Genomic DNA, 19,419 nt, shown 5'->3' on the forward strand with positions numbered 1-19,419 from the left:
AAAGGTGAGGAACAGATAGATTGGGCATAGTTGATAGAATGTCTTGAATATCAGTCTGTGGTGTTTGACATTTGCCTTATGGGCATTGGGCAGCCCTTAGAGGTGTTTAAAAGTTTAGGTAGTCAAATAATTGTTACAAGAATACTAATCTGACAGCAGATTATCAGCATTTTTAAAAAAGTTTATAGCTTTTAAATATGGACTGAAGATCTCATCTTTTAATTATGATAGGTCTTTAGTAATGCTGAAATTCTATGAAGAAGAATGCTGTTCCACTTAGTTTGAATGGAGAAGGGTGATTAAAGTAGAGGTTAGATTGTATTCCAAAGATTGTGGTATATTGACGTGTCATGCGTTTTCTTAATTGATGTATAAAAAATGTAAGAGAGCATCATTTTTAGAAAAGGAAATGTTTAGAATTTAACCACAATGTGAATGTGATCATGTATTATTTTATAAATAATCTTTATAATATAATCTCCTTTAATGTAACAATTTATTTTTACTTAAAATCATTATTATTTATCATGAAAAAAAGACTAATTGACCAAAATTATTGTAAAAAGGAGTTTGTGTATTATAAGAAGGTTTGGAAACCCTGATCTAGTTCTGTACTTCATTTAAATGATAAGAAAGCAGGAGTCCAAACAAAGCAAAAGAATGGTGCAAGATCTTATGAGTATGCAGTGACAAAACCAAGACTTAAATAACGTTATCTTGAATACTCTGGGTCTATCTCAGAAAGACTGTAGAACTTTTGAAGCAAAGTCGTTGCTAAAGAATATCAGTATTCTACCCAGTGGATTCCAAAAGATCATCACACAGCTTAATAATGACCTATAAAATTGAACTAAAAGCAGTGTTGCTTACTTCAGTTAATTTGTACTCTTAAAACTTCATCAGAGGCGCCTGGGTGGCTCAGTTGGTTGGGCGTCCAACTTGATTTTGAGTCAGGTCATGATCTCAGGGTCACAGGATCGAGCCCCATGTTGGACGCTGTGCTCAGTGTGGAGTCTTGCTTGAGATTCTTCTCACCCTTTCCCTCTGCCCACCACTCCCCCCCCCACCCCAACACACACACACTCTGTCTCAAATAATTCTTAAAAACACACACACACACCCACACACACACACACAAACTTCGTCAGATGTTACCCAAAGCTATTAGGGACAAAAGCATAGAGTATGTTTAAATGGAAATAAAGCTCAAGAACGAAGGGATGTGATTCTCTTCAGTCTGTATCACTGGAAATACTGCATTTTATTGCTGTATCGCTCCATCTTCCCCATTGACTCCCAGTATATATTATTTCCAACCTTTAGAGAAGTAAACAGACTTAAAAAGAAAAAATGCATAGGTGCTTCTGCTGTAATGCAATTTTGCATTCCTGAAAAAATCTCATAAACTCCAAAACCTGTGCAACTTTGTGTTCTGAGCAACACAAACTAAAAAATAATTAAAAAGAGAGCTTGAACTGCTCAGTGAGGCAATTTAGTGTGTACTTAGTGGCTGCCACAGTGGGTATTATAAGTGCACAGAATTAATTACTTGTGTAGAAATGTTGGCAACATTTAATTAGAATGGAGATAGTGGATCTTAGGACAGTGCGGATGGCAGTATAGCAATGAACAATGGAAGGTGGAGGTGTGGGGGTTGCCAATAAAGTGAGCATGGGAGATATTACAGCCTTCAGCAAGGTTGGGAGTACTCCTCTGAAGCCCTAGTTTTCAATTTTCTTCTTTTTTTTTTTAAATGCTCCTACTGTCAGGAGGTCTTTCTCCTTTCCTGCTAAAGGTTGTAATTCCGTTGCCACTTTTCTGGCTCCCCCTGCCTAGGAAATATCCCCAGTGAACCAGAGTGACTTCTTTATTATACTGACACCATTCCCTATTTACCAGTTTCATAGCACCTAATTTACATTCCAAAACACATTATAATAGAGCAGACTGTATTGTTTAATCATAGAAGGTGTTTTTTTGTTTTTTTGTTTTAAAGCACATTCATGAACTTATGTTCATCTGAATAAGTGGCTGCTATATAAAAGAAGATTATTCGGGGGGGTTGTATTATTTTGCTGGTTTCTTTTAAGGTATAAAAGAAGGCTGTTTTCATAGATTCTATTGGCTTTTGTTTCATATAGTTCTGTTCACTGGTAATCTTAATATACCTGGATATAGGACTCAATATGTATGACTTCCAGTGTGATTATTTATAATCATGGCAAAGATGTCCAGCATTTTCTGCAACCTGCATAAAGTGCTTTCACACTACCTGGTATCTTTATAAATCATTGCCCCCAATATCCTTCACTATCATGTGAAATTGAATGAATGAATGTTCAGTGAGGCAACTTAGTGTAGCTAGTGGCTACCACAGTGGGTATTATAGTCATACTTGAGATTAAATTTTTTCTGTTCTTTTTATTGAGATATAATTTATAGACCATAAAATTCACCATTTAAAATTGTACAGTTTTTAATATATTCAGAAGTTTGTGCAGCTATGAACACTATCTAATTTCAGAACATTTTCGTCAACCTAAAAAGAAACTTGGTACCCATTGGCAGTCATTTCCCAACTTCCCTTACCTCTTCATCCTGGCAAACACTAACCTTTGTTCTGTGTCTATGGATTTGCCTATTCTGGATATGTCATATAAATGTTCTCTTTTGTGTCTGGCTTCTTCCATTTAGCATAATACTTTTAAGGTTCATCCGTATTGTAGCATGTACTAGTATATCATTCTATGGCTAAATGATATTCCAGCTTATGGATACACCACATTTTGTTTATCCAGTTATCAGTTGATGGACATTGGGTTATTTCCACTTTTTGATTATTACAAAAATGTGGCTATGAAATTTGTGTACAAGTTTTTGTATGGACACGTTTTCATTTCTCTTAGGTGTTTCCCTAAGAGTGAAATTTGCTAGGTTGTATGATGGCTCTGTGCTGAACTTTTTGAGGAACTCAACAGTGGAATTCTGTGGAAAATGTGGGACCCTTTTCCACATTTAACTTAAGCAAAAACATCATCAAAAAACTTTGCGGATATCATTAGAAAATATTTGGTTCGTTTTTTCCTAAAAACATTGATCTTTTTTATTTCTGTAATGTTGGATCAGGTTATCTGGACCAACCCTTCAGCTGAAGACAACTAAAAATACTAGATAAATTGTACAAAAACTTCTTTATAGCATCAAAGAGCTGTTAAGGAACATGCCAGACCAAAATCTAAGAAAAGGTAAGAACCTAAAAGGTAAAGAAGTATTTAAAGTTCTGGCTACCCCGAGTCATTTGCCCACCAGGATAAAACAGTTGAAAACTAAGCTTCAAGTTTTGGTGGATCCAGAGGCAAAGAACAACTCATTACTTCTAGGTTTCTGAGTCTAATAGATAGCCTCCCATATCAAATCAGAACCTCAGGAAGAGGAAAAAAATCCACTGTCTTTTCCCTACTTGCAAAAGGTTGCAAGGAGAGACCTATTGTACTGAACAGATGGGGTAAAGAGGAGAATAAGAAAAGTAAGAAAGAGAACCTGTCGCTGAGAGTTGTAAAACAAGTACCAGCATTGTGTTGAATCACTCATTGTCCAGAGTCCTTTAACAGAAGTAGTCCAGGAACGCTGTTGCCTCAGGTACCTGGAAGAAGCAAATTGATATACTTTTTGAAGAAAGGCACCTTATTCAAGGCATCAGAAATCTCTTTCAAATAACCTTTCGAAACCATAGAGCATCTATCATACAAAGGTGACCAACCATAAAAGAAAACAAGGCACCATAAGCAAAATGCAAAAATAGCAAAAACTGACAACTAAATACTTCAGATACTCATTCATAGATTATAAACAGTTCTACTCTTTTAATAAACAAGCTTGAAGATATCTGCAAGAAACAAGAAATTATAAAAGAAGTAATATAGTGGATTTGAATGAACTACTTAGAGCAATGAAAAAACACAGTAACCAAAATAACTTATTAGACACGTTGGAAGTATATTTGACGTAGCTAAAAAATTTTGAACTGAGAGAAGTTCTCTGGAGGCCCAGCACAAAGAGATGAAAAGGTAGAAAATACAAGGTGTTGAGGAAAAGGAAGATTAGTTAGAAATTCTAGCCTAAATTTATCTTGGCATTCTAGAAGGAGGGGAAGAGAGGATGAATATGAATGGGGGCAGATGCAGTATTTGAAGACATAATGACTTTTCCAGAATTGATTTAAGGAACAGAAAAAGCAGAAAAGAAAAAAACAAAATCTATACATAGACTTAGAATAACTACAGAAAACAAAAGACACAGAAAAACTTAAACAGAGCAGATTATCTTCAAAGGAGTACTGACTCTAAATAGCAGCAAATGAAAATCTGTTGTCAGTGAAATGATATCCTGAATGTGTTGAGAAGATGCAAGTTGTAATCCAATTTAGAATTCTATACCCAGAGAAAACATCTTCAAGAATGAAGGCAGGACGCCTGACTTAGTGCCTTGCTCCCTTTCTCCTGGCTGGCAGCGTAAAGGCCACACTGTGGCTGGAGTTATTGTAAAAGACGTGAACTAGCAGGAGTTCATCAGAGCTCTGGCAGTCTTCCTGAAAAAGTCTGGGGAGCTCAAAGTCCCTAAATGGGTGGACACTATAGCATAAAGAGCTTCCTTGCTCCCTGTGATGAGAATTGGTTCTACACACAGGCTGCTTGCACAACACGATGCCTGTACCTCCAGGGAGGTGCTGGGGTCAGCTCCATAACCAAGATCTATAGGGGATGTCAGAGAAATGGGGTCATGCCCAGCCACTTAAGCAGAGGCTCCAGGAGCGTGGGCCACAGGTCCTCCCAAGATTTATGGGCTGAAAACAATGGAAAAGGGCCAAGATGGGGGCTGCAAACTGACACCTCAGGGACAGAAAGATCTGGAAAGAATCACCAGACAGGTGGCAGGTGCCACCCAGAAACATTAGAACAAATGCTGGGTTAATAAATTGGCTCATTCGTTTAAAAAAGAAAAAAGGCAAAAAGCTGTTTATCAGTTTTGCAACTAAACCACCTCAGGCTTTTGAAGAAGGGGCCCAAAACCCAAGTCAGACTCTCATGGTAAGAAAGCAGTCTTTATGGGAAGATCAGATGACCTTCACAAGCTTCATGTGGACAGTGACCCATGTCTGTTTCATCAGTGAACATCAGAACCTAGTAGGTGCTCTCAGTAAGTTTTGTTGGAAAAAAAAAAAAAGGCAAATTAAGTCATTTTGTACAATTAAAAAAAACACACATAAAGAAGGGATGGTGAAAACCAAGAGCCAGGACTTTTGAAGATCTACTTTCCTCACTTCACAGTACATGGAGAACGAAGTTTATCAAAATACTTGTTTATGTGTGAAGATTTTATAACAGAATTACATTACCCTTGTTGATAAGCTGAGGCTGCTGGGCTGCCCAATATCTAATTTCTGTGAATTAAGGGCCCCCTAAAACTGTTGGTTTTGCTCAGGGTTGAGGGGAAAGTATCATTGCCATTTGCTGGGTTCTTTGCAATCAAACCTGGGAGTATCATAGAACTGTATAAGGCCTTAAAATTCAAAGAAGCCATAGCTTGAACACCACATACGTCTTACTGAGGAAGATAAGAATGAGATTATGGAGGAACAGGAGAAGGAGCCTGAAGACAATGCCTACAACTACTTGCAAAAGAAATGTGCTGTCTTCCTGAGGCTGAAATGGTTCCTGATCACAAGCCTCTCTGCATTCTCCCTTTCATTTGTTGACGGATTAATGCAGTCTGTTGAACCAGCTGAACTAGTACAGTGTAGTGGAAAGAGCACTAACCTGGACATCAGAAGATTTAGATTCTAGTCCTAGCCACTTAATAGCTGTGCAATGTGGTAGGGTTGAAGGGGGGAGTACTTGGGTCTCTCCGAAGTTTCATATTCTCCTCTGTAAAGGTAGGAGGTGAACTAGGTTACAAAGGGACCATTTAATTTTTTTTTCATCAGCTATCTTAATATACATTTTTGTGCACATAAAATCTCAGGATCCTGTTGTGCCTCAAAAGTTTTGTTTCAGTGGACAAATTTTCAGAAAAATACAATTTAACAAAGTGGAATCATGAAACTATAGACAACCTAAATAATTTTACTGTCAAGTTTACCATGGAAGAACTCCAAATCCAGATGGCTTCATAAGCAAGGACTAACAGATTTTTAAGGAAGAAATAATGCCAATATTTCTAAACTCTTTCAGAGAATAGAAAAAGAAGAAGCACTCTTTTCTCCATTATATGAGCTAACCTAACCTTGGTAGCAAAACCAGCAAGGAGAGTTCTAAGAAGAAGAATCAGAAGTCAGCCTCACTGAACATAAATGCAAAACTCCTAAACATAGTATTAGTCTATTTCTTTGAGTTCACATCTTTTTTTAGTGGAGACATTTATTTTCACGTTGATCCATTTTGTCTTCTGCTTTGGCACACATATAGACTCTGTCAGCCCCACTTTCGGAGTGGACATATGACTACACTGGCCGTGGAATTTGAGTAGAAGTGACACATGCTGCTTCCAGGCCTGATCTGTCAAATACCTCCCACGTGATCTTCATACTCTCTTCCCTGTTTGCCAGCCAGGTGCAGAGAATCCAGATGGAACTCTTGAGGTCTTGTGTGTGGAAGCACAAGATAAATGAATCTGGGCTCTGAATAATCTCATGCAAGTCTCTCTCGGATCAGAAACATCCTCATGTGGCTTTGTGTGAATAAGAAACTTCATTGCGTTAGGCCACTGAGATTTTTGTTTGTTAAAGCATCCCATGTTACTTATGCTAACTAATACAGATATTAAACCCAGCTATATAAAAGAGACAGTACATCATGACTAAGTTGGATTGCACTCAGGAATGTAGGGTTGACTTAACAGAATTATCCCATCATTGTGGAATGGAATTCTCAATATTTATACATTGAGAATGTATAATTCTACAAAAAAATAATCTTTATAGAGTCAAAGAAATGCCAGTTGAAATCCTAAGGATGTTTTTTTTTCAAGAATTCAACAACTGATTCTGAAATAAAGGGAAATTGAGGGGGAAAGTTTTGTTATTACAGAGGTAGGATAGTATTTCCTGGAGAAGAGAGAGTTGTGTGATTGAGAGAGATATGGAGGTTCTGGTTCTACTCTGTGTTTTGATTTGGTTAGAATTACTAGTATTCATTTTATAATGGTTGAATTTAATAAATTTTGATGTCCTTTTCTCTGTGAATATTTCACAGTTTTAAAAAGTTAAATGTTTTTATGCATTTTCAGTGTCTAGGAAGAATACGAAGTATCTTTCAAAATTAGCAACAATTATTAAAAATGAGGAAAAGGAGAACTTTTCTTATTTAAAAAAATTCTATTTAGTTTAAGTTCCTTGAAACTTAAGACATATTATTCCTTTATTTTACAAGTAGTCATATCTTGTGCTAGATCTGACGCTCCATAAATACTGGATGAATGGATAATTTACTGCTCGGGTGCTTGACAGAAATGAAATTTAAGGTGGGTGGTGGTATTATAGATTAATTAGCTCCTTGTGCATTTAAAAAACCATGCGTATATACCTTTTGAGTACTTTTAATTCCATAGTTTTGCTTCCAAGTACTGTGATTCTGTTAGTTTGGAGTGGAATTTGACAATTATAAAATTGAGCATACATTAAAGAACATTTCAGTTCTTGGTAGGCAGTAGTTAAAAACACAGTCTTGTCAGGTGTGGGCTCTGGTAAACATTCAGGCAGTATAGACTCCAGAGTCTAAAACTTCATAGACTATCTCAAAATTCCAGAAAATCCTAGCCCCCTGGGATTTTTATCAGTTCTTATTTCAGACTTCATGTGGTTTAAATATTTAAGCTTATTTACAGTGAAAACTATGAATACTAGATTTCTTTACTAAAAAACAAAAGATTATGGTAACATGTATATATGTTATGTGTGTGTATATATGTGTGTGTATATATATGTATATATAAACATGTATATGTATATGTGTACATATAATTTCCATGGAGAATAAGCATGTCTGAAATTTTAAGTACATTAATTTTTGCTGATAAGAGCATGTAAGCTATTTAAAAACTATTTAAAAATGACCACTTTAATTTACAATCCATTTTGAAATATGTTTGCTTTTTAAGTTTATTGTATAAAAGGAGACTTGGGTATACTTAGGGAAAAAAAGTCTAAACAGCATTGTTTTTGCCTCGAGTTTGTTTTCCCTATCTCCTTTCCACCATTTCCTTATCCTTTCCATCTCCACTGTCACCAGCAGATTTATAATATAGACTAGAAAATGAAGTACAAGACATGCTGAGCAGTGTTATGTACCCAGAATTCTGTGTATGCTTCCTTGAACTTGAAAGATAAGGTTGCTGATGCTTTATAAGTAGAACAGTACAACACTTTAAAGATCTTTGTTGGTGTATGTACTGTTATTTGAATCAATTACCTTTGGCCAGAAACAGTAAATACTCCTCAGTCATCTTACTTCCAGGTTTGAGATCCTTTCTGAACTCAGGGTAGTGGAGGCACTAGTGAGACTTGTTTTGGGAATTATATGGCTTAGATAAGGAAACTACTAATATGGGACCTAAAGGATTATGACAGATTCCATTATCAGGGTTCTTTGATTGTAAGAACTGGAAATCCATTTAAAGTAACTCAAGCTAAATGAGATTTTATCATTTTTCTAAAAGATTTTATTTATTTGAGAGAGAGAGAAATAATACAAGTAGTGGGGAGGGGCAAAGGGAGAGGGAGAAGCAGGCTCCCTGCTGAGCACAGACCCCCCCCCTCAATGTGGGGCTCGATCCCAAGACCCTGAGATCATGACCTGAGTCGAAGGCAGATGCTTAACCAACTGAGCCACCTGCCACCCCTAAAGGAGAATTTATTGAGAGAATACAGTCAAGTGGCACCCCCGGCAGGAAGGAATACCTGGTCTCCTAAAGGCTTGACACCAGGAGCTCCATCTCAAGGTCTGTATGGCATGTCATCTCTGCCACCAAGCCTGGTTTGCTGGATGACTCTCGTGAAAGCACAATAGTTGGTCTTTATGTAAAAATAATTGATGTTCTGGGTCCTTATCCAGTTAGCTGCTTTTGTAATCAGAGCATAATTTCCAAATTAAAAAAAAGCTTCTGTTATCTTACTATCTTTTGTCTCAGTAGGAGAAAAGGTTTGGTGAGCCGTGGGACCTTTGTCTTAGTGCTAATATAGATTTTTTTAAAAACTCTGTTGGTTCTCTATAGATGGTATGAATTTTTCCTTACTCTCGAGAAGTATGGCTTTTGTTTTTTAGATTACCGAGTTTGTATTACAACCTGCTGGGCTCAAAATAAGATCTAGAATCAAAACCTTTGGTTGTTAGTGATTATACACACTCCGTGTAAGAGACGTCTTCTTGCACTACCAGTTCTGTTCTTTACTATACAAAAGCCCACTGGGGCATCTCCCAGCAGCTTTCAGAATATAGTCTGTTGTAAGTTAAATATACATATGAATTGAAGAAATTATATGTATGAAATTATATTTTTGTAGTTCAGAAACAGCTACAACAATTTTTGTGGATCTGTCTAGTACATAGTATCTTTAGGTTGCCTTATTATTTAATGTATTTTAACAAATTCATAACTTTGTGTTTTAGAAGACTTCTAAAGTAACTTGTCACAGCACCCTGATCTTGTTCTTCTTTACTGTTTTTTTATCTTGCAAGTATTAATAAATACATATTTCATGTTTGTGAACACCTTGTTTGTCTAGACTGAGAAAAGGTAAAGCAATCTAGACTTCAGCCTTTGATTTGAAAGTTCACAGATTAGTTGAGGGTACAGTAGATAGGTAAATACAAGGTAGTATAGGATAAATGAACGTTCTGTTGAGTAAGTGCTCTTAAAATTTTAGCATACGGAAGCACTGAGGGAAAAGTTTCATGGGAGATGGGGTTAAAACTAGGCCATAGTGAGCTATAAAACAGTCCTACAGACAAGAGGGCAGGGTTTCAAACAAGTGAGCCGATAAGTAGGAGCTAGGTTGTTGGTGACTTGCATTTAGGCTAAGGAATTTTGGTTCTGTATTCTATATCTGTTATCTCAAAAGAAGGATGTAAGATATTTAAATCTCTTGGGGTTCAGGAAGAAAATTATAGAAATTCTATTTAACTCTAAAATGTGCTTATTAAGATTAAGATTATTTTATGCATATGTTGGGGGTTGTGCATAAAATACGTTTCTGGATGGGGTAGATAATCTTAAGTTTTAGAGACTGCTGCTTTAGATCATAGAGAGTCATCAAAGTCTAAAGCAGGTGTGACAAATACAAAGTGGTATTGAGGAGACCTGAATCTCTAACAAGTTGTGGGACAGATTAGAAAAGAGAGAAAAGTAAAAAAAAAAAAAAAAAAAAAAAAGGAAAAAAAAAAAAAAAGAGAGAAAAGTAGTAAAAGAGGATATAATAAGCGTCTGGTCATACAGCAGCACAGGCCTGTGTGGTGACAGTGGAAATAATAATCTATAAAACTTGGTATTCCCTGTGAATTGTGGGGGAGAAAACAAAGCATGGGCAGCAAGATTGCTTGCTGTGTTGGCTAGAAAAGGTTGAGTCTGAAGAGGGGATCTGTTTAATGACAGATAATGAGTTCCATTTCAGTTAAATTGAAATAGAGTAGCCAGATATCCAAATGAAAATGTGCAACGGCAGTTGGGACTATAGGTCTTCCAAATTTCAGATTAGATGTGAAAGAGAGCATAATCATTACTCTATAAAATGAACACGCATCAAAGATTTTATTTAATGAGTGCACCAGTAATATGTTACAACCAGGTAAAGAACTCAAAATACCACATAATAGTAGTTAAAGAATGCAGAAATGAATTTACAAATGTAAGAAAAACAGGTCAGTGTCCACAAGGTGATAATCAGTAACATCCCACAGGAAACAATTTCTATGAACAGGAATTATTTGCAGTTATTATTCACTTTCTGCAAGTTAATAAACATCCATCCCTATTGTAAAATAGTCTAGTCAAAGAACAAAGGTGGATAAAACCTGAATGAAAGTTCTAGCCAGGATATAGTTTTCATTGTTTTTTCCTTAAATTGATAGAAACATTTTAAGTTTTAGAGCCTTCCTATTGATAGAGTCTTTAATCAATAGATAGAAGGTCTTAAGTTCCTCTCATTTAGTTAAAACTCATTTAATTAATACTAAAGAAAAATAAAACCTTCTCTTTTAAATTTAATTTGGGCATTCCCATCTCAGAAACTGTGGATGCAATCCAGTGATCCCTTTTCCCTTGGAAATTCTTACAAGTAAAACACTACCCACTCTCCTTCCACCAGCTTGAATTTCACCTTAGAACTCACTTGCTTCAGATGGAGAGGAACCCTGCTTCAGGAGATCCTGGGTTTGTAGTTTTATTTTTTTTTTTTTTTAAAGATTTTATTTATTTATTTGACAGAGATAGAGACAGCCAGCGAGAGAGGAAACACAAGCAGGGGGAGTGGGAGAGGAAGAAGCAGGCTCATAGCAGAGGAGCCTGATGTGGGGCTCGATCCCGCAACGCCGGGATCACGCCCTGAGCCGAAGGCAGACGCTTAACCGCTGTGCCACCCAGGCGCCCCTGGGTTTGTAGTTTTAGACTGTTGTACTCTTAATTCTGTGATAGGAGTAGCATTTAATTTATGAATTATCACAAGAATTAAGGATTTTTCTCTTATTTCTTGAAGAAGAGTACTGACAGGTCACAAGCCTTCTATGATCATATATCTCTAATTTTTGATACTATAATAAATTGATATAAATCATTAATCAGTTAACCAAATATTTTCAAAAAATTTAACAGCACATTAGTTTTATCTTTTAAAAGCCAATACTCAGTCCATACTAAATCCTAACAAGAGTTACTAGGAAGTTCTTTTCCCTTGAGTTTACATTTACTATGCATCACAAGTCAAGGGTAGTTCTGTCATAACTGCTAAACAGTAATCTTCAAAAAAGGTAAAATCCTGATTCTCAGATACAAAATGAACATGAATCAAAGACTTTAACTCATGGGCACTTGGGTGTCTCAGTTGTTTAAGCCTCCAGCTCTTGTTTTGGGCTCAGGTCAAGGTCTCAGGGTCCTGGGATCACCCTGCACTGGCCTCTGCACTCAGTGCAGAGTCCGCTTGAGAATTCTCTCCCTCTCCCTCTGCTCCTCCCCACCCACATACTCTCTCTCTAATCTTAAAAAAAAAAAAAAAAAGTTATGTGTGGTTAGTAGGTAAGTCCAAAGATTAGACAGATATATAAGCCCATCAAGAAGACAAAATAATTTGCTTCACAGATGTGAAAAAAACTGACCTCTTTCACATTAAGGGCAGAAGTCAATTGAACTTCCAGCAGACAATTTATTTGCATGTCTACAGTGATTTCTATTACTGTCAGTTTCAACAAGTCAATCTCTCCAGAGTTGTAAAATAACTCAAAGGCACAAATCCCATAGAATCAGATGACGTGGAAGGATGTGCCCTAAACAATGCATAGTTTTCCATAAAGACACTTAGGAGTTATTTTATGATCCATTTAAAAATCTTTCAAAATCTGTCCTTACCTAACTAAGATAAACATTAGCTAAGGACATTGATTATTTAAACCTACATTTTATGCCGTAAAGTATGCAGAAAGTACCTGACCGAATTGGCCCAAAATATAAAAAGAAGAGCCATTAAAATCATAATACAGTTTAACTTTATTGTGAGAAGCAGAAATGTTTGTTTTTTAAAGGTGCTTAGCTGACCCTCCAAAAACAAAATTTCTGTCTTTTAGAAATGCACTGCTGCAAATTGTGGGTGCATTCATTTTAGGATTTCATTTAAGTCATCTTTGTAGTTGGAATCATTAAACACGTTTGGAACACTGGTACAAAAGAACATAGAACTGGTTGTATCAAGTTAGCTTAAATTAATAACTTCATTATTTAAGAAAAGCAACTTCAATCAACTTGCTTGATACACAGCCCTGAAAATTGAAAGTATTTTAGCACAATTGACTTTTCCCCTTAAGTTTGCCGTAATGTCACTGAAAACTGTCAGTTGCATGTATGAGAGTAAAGTACTTTTGAAGTACCGGTTACTTCAGAATGGAACATTATCATCATCAGTAATAGCCATAGACTGTGCCCCGTGCTGGTACCCTTAATCCACTTAAAAGCAGATTCCTCAAAATGGTTGCGTTTCAGACTGTTTTCTTCATTGAGCAAGTGTTTTTATTGTGGCTCCTTGAAGCATGTGAGAAAACTGAAGCTAGCCTGTTTCTTATATGCCTCGCCTAACGTTGTTAATAGATTACAGCATTCCATTTGTTAGTACCTGTGACACAGGAGAAACTTTTACTATAAAGCTATGTGGTAACGATAAAGAAGACAGAAAAAGTCTTTTTATGGTAGTTGGGTCCTCACAGCAACTCTTCGTGTTCTGGTGATAAGAAGACACAAGTTGGATATCCAGTAGAGGTACATGAACTTGTTATCTCCAGAGCTGATAGAGCCTCTTAAATTCCCTCACAATGACAGGAACCCCATCTGAAGTGAAGGTTTGCAGAGCTGAAGATACCAGAGCACTATTCTTCCTCATGAGTACAAGGAGGGTTAACCCTATTGTTGTAGAATAAAAATTTTGTGTAATTACTTAAAAAGACCATATTCTTTTTCTTCAGTAATTTAAAGGCCCTTCAAAGAGGCACATACTTGGTGCTTGCTGTTAGTGAAGAGCACGACTGTGAATTTCCTCATCTTAAGATACATGAATATGACGGGAAAATATCTAGAGATTTCAGGCTAGAATAAGTCAACAAGTTCATGATGAAATCTTTGTGTAGGCACTTACTATATTTGTTTTGTTTCTAGGGCTGTGTAGGTTATAAGAGTTCATTGTGTTCCAATATTCTGAGTGTTAACGTCTTCATTGCTGATAGCAACTTGCAGAGCTTTGGCAAGCAGAACTTGCTACTGTGAACAGGGGAGAACACATGTCTCCATCCCTTAGTTCTAAATAGCAGGACCTTTTATGGCTAAGGACACATAAAAGTTCGTGTGATTAGTTAGATCCACAACGCGGAGCCGTGGGGCCAGTGTTGGAGAAGTACGTGTAGTGTTTGCTCTATGCTTACGTTTAGTGATTGTGTGTTATGGCAGAGATTTCGGGTGTTGTATGTGGGATTCCTAATGCATGCTAAGTAATTTGAGAAGTTAACATATCTGTGCTTAGGATTTCTTATGATTCTATAAGCACGAAAAAATCAGATTGACTAAAGTGATTTTAAAATAATTTGGCTTCATGGTGACTAACATAATGTAATAAAAAAATATTATTAAAAAAAACAACAAATAACCCTACCACTTGCAAAAGCATAGCTGGACCTTAAACACATTATGCTAAATGAAGTCACACAGAGAAAGACAAATACTGTATGAACTCACTTACATGTGGAATCTAAAACAAACAAAAAACCATACCCTGTGGAAAAAGAGAAAAAATAAAATAAAATAATTTGACTTCAGAGAAACCAAGAAAAAAAATTCTCAGATCTTAACCTATTGTGTGTTAATAGTCTTTCAAGGAAAAAAAGGTATAAAGGTGGGGCGCCTGGGTGGCACAGCGGTTAGGCGTCTGCCTTCGGCTCAGGGCGTGATCCCGGCGTTATGGGATCGAGCCCCACATCAGGCTCCTCTGCTATGAGCCTGCTTCTTCCTCTCCCACCCCCTGCTTGTGTTCCCTCTCTCGCTGGCTGTCTCTATCTCTGTCGAATAAATAAAAATAAAAATCTTAAGAAAAAAAAAAAGGTATAAAGGTATACCTTTATAATAAGCATAAATATAAATAAACATTCATAATTATTGTAAATCATATTTTAAAGGATATCAAGATTGTTATGAATTAATTAAAAGTATATCTTAAATCTAATTTAAATAATTATTTGTTAACAGACTTATATAGTACTAATCTATTGATCAAACTTTGTTTCCCAATTAAATAAACTTTGTCAGTTTACTTGGAAAATTTTAACTTCCTAAAACTTCTTAGTGGTTGGCTGGAAAATCAGCAAGTCTCAAAGCTATTTAAACTGTTGAACTCCATAGTTCTGCTTTAAAAAAAGACCCATCAGGGTTTTTACAAATGTAGACATTCTGGAAATAAAGTAATATTCTACAGATTGTCAAGCTCTTGGCTTTAAAGTTACTCTTTTAAATATTGGACAAGTCATTTCATGATGATTTTAATGAAAAAAAATTAAAAATCAGAAAACCAACTGTTCATTATATTTTTACCTTAAAGTAAGAAGAAAAAAAAAGTGAACACATGGTGTAGGAGATACTGATGCTTTCATGACACTCAAGAAAGTTTTCCAGAAAGTCAGCTCAGTGGATTAAATCAACCCACGAAGGAGCACTATAGAAAGAGCTAGCAAAGGGGGGAAGATACATGCGGAATAACATTTTATTACAAATTTTTAAAATAAGTAGAAAGGGAAAAATTTCATTTTTTTTTTGTTTTATAGAACTTCAAAATAAATTTGTTGCAATCTTATAATAATACATGTTCAGTCTCACTAATAAAGTCACTAATAATATGTATATCCTATATAGGAAAGAGTCATTACTGTTTTTATGCTTCAGAGTTATGTAGGAAAATGAGAGTATTTAAGAACAAATCAGTGAAGTTATTGAGATACGATGCTAATTCTGGTGGCCAGGATAAACTCAGGCGGAAAGCAGTTTCAGTAGATGAAGTTGCTGAAATGTTCATTTTGTAAAGGTACTGTGATAGCTTCTCAAAGCATCATTTTGATAGATTTCTGTGTCAGTTCACACATTCATTGGCCCTATCAGATATGTCGATCAGGCTGTAATCAGATTCAGGTTGTAACTACCAGAGCCGTGAGTAATGTGGTATCCTCTAGGAAGTTTGGGAAGAAAGAATCCAAACAAGTAAACGTTACTTTTTTTCTTAATATACAATGGGAGTGTTAATTTTGCTTATATCTAAGGTTTGCCTTATTTGAAGGATTAGAGTACATTTGTGATCATTTAAAACCATTTCAGTGGCTCTTGTAATAACTCAATTCATTCAGTCTGTGCTCTCTTAATAAATTTTACGAAAAAAACTCATGGCAAGTTAGTATCATTTGTGTGTGAATTTTCCAATTGTATTTCAGACTTTAAGAAAGAAAGGCCTTAATGGTTGTGAGAGCCCTGATGCTGACGATTACTTTGAGCACAGTCCACTCTCGGAGGACAGATTCAGCAAACTAAATGAAGATAGTGATTTTATTTTCAAACGAGGCCCTGTAAGTACTTTTACTTTACCTCTACTTTTTATTTGTTGATCCTTTTTGTTAACTTCATTATATAGGCTCTGAACAAGAAGGAACACAGAGGGTGCGACAGCCCAGACCCTGATACTTCCTATGTGCTAACTCCACATACAGAAGAAAAATATAAAAAAATTAATGAGGAATTTGATAATATGATGCGGAATCATAAAATCGCAGTGAGTACTAAAGTATGGTTTGTGCTTTTATCTTGTGCATGAAGAGATTGGCTACACTTGTTTATTTTCACAGTGGGTGATGATACCACTAAGTAGAAAGGGAAAAAATTTCATTAGTTGTTGGTTTTTTTTTTTTTTTGGTTTTATAGAACTTCAAAATAAATTTGTTGCAGTTTTATAATAATACATGTTCAGTGTCTTAAACATGGAAGTGAAGAGAAAACATCCTAATCTAAGTTCTACTTACTATCTCCTGTGCCTTTGGATAGGGCACATAAACCCCTCCTGGATTCCAGTTTTTTCAACTGTAAAGTAAATGAGTTGGCTTATACAATTTTAAGGTCCCTTCTAGCTCTAAATTTCTGTGATTATAAATATATAGGGTACATATAAGATTTCCCTTTCCCTCTCGTGACTTTTAAAAAATATTACATGTACGTAAATAGATGTTGAGACTATAAAATATAAAATGGTTAGATTTATTACAAAATTTGATGTTTCAGAATGATTTTTAATTATTTTGTATAGTTGCTGTAATAGTAGTAGCTTACTCTTTAGTTCTTCGTAAATGTCCCAAAACTATTTGGCGAAAATACCTCCAAACTCCTTTTCTTCTCTTTTACTGTAGGTATTGAGGAAGAGAGCCTTTGCTTGATACTAGTTTAAGGAAACAATGTTCTTAAACTGGTTGCAAAACAAATAGTTGGTTTAAAATTTTCCTATGCTCATACATCTAACCATCAAGAAAACCAGTACTTTTTTGAGTTCGTGCTTCTTTGATAGTTCTTCAGAGAGTTCTCTTGGGAAGCTCATTGGCAAGAGCTGCTTAAACCAACTATTCGGGATCTGATTTTCTAATGCTATATCTGTATTGTAGGCTTCATGGAACATATTGGTTCCGATGCTAATATTTATCTCATTGTCAGAGTTAATTCTCTTAAAAACTGTGCCTTGAAGTATACATCATGGATTATCTCTCCAAAGGAGTCCTTTACTATAAGAAGCTCTTGAAAAATAGCTTTAAGGAAGTATTTTTATGCTAATACCTTTATTATTCTTAAAAAAACAAAATAACAGCAAACAAAATAAAATCCCTTCTGGCTTCACATGGATGTTTGTGACTTTGTAATAAATGTTAAGCTGCAAAATATTGTGTAAATAAAATTGTTTTATCTTTGAAAAAAATTTTATCATATATCTGATTGTTTTATATCAGTTAATGAATTATAATTTTCTTTCTGAAATAAACTACTATTGAATAGAGTACATAAACATATTCTTCCAGCTTTGAATTAGCAGTGTTACTGCTCTTTGCAATCACTGTTTTAAAATAGGGGGAGAGGATAGCTTTTTTCTTTCCCTATAATGGGGATGTTATAAAGAGAACTGTTATTTTCATGGTTAACAAGTGTATTGTATGTGGTCTGTGGAGGAATACAAAAAGAAATAGCAAGTATTATTTTAAGGGGGCGTGGAATATTTAGGAGGGAAGTAAGATAGCATTTATAATTGTAATTTAATCTTCATACAATTTAAAGAAAGGTTGTCAGTGGTTAATTTTATTGTTTAGATGGTTTCTTTGCATTTTCATTACACTCAGATTACATTGTGTTGTGTATATATGACTCGATTTTTTTTTTTTTAGTTTTGTCCATTAAGAATGTCATTCGATTAAGTCAAACCAGGGTTTACTTGGTGTATTAAATTTATAATACGTGTACATATTTTTCTCCTTTTTGTTATATTTGTAATCTTTCGATAGAAATGTAATGTTACTAAACTGGTTTGGATTCTTTAAGTGCTAATTTTATGCTTACTTGATAACAGTGATATATTTTGTAATGTCTAAATCTGACACCACTTTAATACCAGGTTCTGACATCTAATTTTCGTCTCTGTAAATATTTGAAATATAGTAGTATATACGTATTTCTATATAAAAATGGAAATTGAAAAGGTTATGTCAGACATACTCATGTTCAGATATAATTCTTAAGAAAGCAACTTAAATCTGCCATTTGATTTAGTAAGAAACTATCCCCATCCTTTACTTTTAATAACTCAAGCTACCTTATCAAATTAAAGTTCCTAAGTTATTACATTTAATACAGATGAAAATGAAAATCACAGTTTTCTCTTCCTTGTTCTTTATTTACAGCCTGGTTTGCCACCTCAAAACTTCTCAATGTCTGTCACTGTTCCTGTGACCAGCCCTAACGCTTTGTCCTACACTAACCCAGGGAGTTCACTTGTGTCCCCGTCTTTGGCCGCCAGCTCCACGTTAGCCGACTCAAGCATGCTGTCTCCACCTCAAGCCACATTACACAGAAATGTATCCCCAGGAGTCCCTCAGAGACCGCCAAGTACCGGCAGTGCAGGTGTGTAGCGGTCTCGCTTCCGCTGGTTCTTTGATAAAAAGAATTGCTACGTAAGCAGTTCCTTATTTTACTACCCTTTAATTTTCTGTCTTTGATGAGCAAGAGTCACTGCTACATAATTGGCTCCAGTTTAAAGACTATTTTTGAGGACTTATTGTGGCGCTCTAGCACGCTCTCAGCATAGTGGAAGGATAGACAGAATTTGCCATCTGTAACTTTCCTTATCATGGGAAAGCCCTACTTTGACAGGCAGAAAATTTAATTAGGATATCGTGAGTAAAGATTTAAAGTTAGAGTGTGAGTCACTCATGTCAAAAATACAGAGAATAGGTGATGGGTAGTAAGGAGGGCACGTATTGCATGGTGCACTGAGTGTTATATGCAAGTAATGAATCATGGAACTTTACATCAAAAACTAGGAATGTACTGTATGGTGACTAACATAATATAATAAAAAAAATATTATTAAAAAAATAGAATAGACGCACCTGATTG

At 35.6% G+C, this 19,419-nt stretch overlaps 1 protein-coding gene and 1 pseudogene across 10 annotated transcripts in view; both read left to right on the plus strand.

Annotated features, from left to right (window-relative positions):
• Positions 1-19,419, plus strand: part of MEF2A (myocyte enhancer factor 2A) — a 164,018-nt gene that overhangs the window by 110,801 nt on the left and 33,798 nt on the right. For 6 of the 10 annotated variants that reach the window (XR_004627723.1, XM_034667939.1, XM_034667933.1 and 3 more), the window contains 2 exons: positions 16,409-16,558; positions 18,705-18,924. Coding sequence is in view for 9 of the 10 variants with exons in the window: in XM_034667939.1 (XP_034523830.1) it covers positions 16,409-16,558; positions 18,705-18,924 (370 nt within the window). In the remaining variant the exon portion in view is untranslated. Of the gene's footprint in view, positions 1-16,211; positions 16,344-16,408; positions 16,559-18,704; positions 18,925-19,419 lie in introns of all 10 variants that reach the window. The other 4 variants (XM_034667935.1, XM_034667938.1, XM_034667934.1 and 1 more) reach the window with 2 other exon arrangements.
• LOC109490642 lies at positions 1,633-10,399 on the plus strand (annotated as a pseudogene).

Source organism: Ailuropoda melanoleuca, chromosome 9, assembly GCF_002007445.2.
Source record: "Ailuropoda melanoleuca isolate Jingjing chromosome 9, ASM200744v2, whole genome shotgun sequence".
Taxonomy (NCBI): Eukaryota; Metazoa; Chordata; class Mammalia; order Carnivora; family Ursidae; genus Ailuropoda; species Ailuropoda melanoleuca.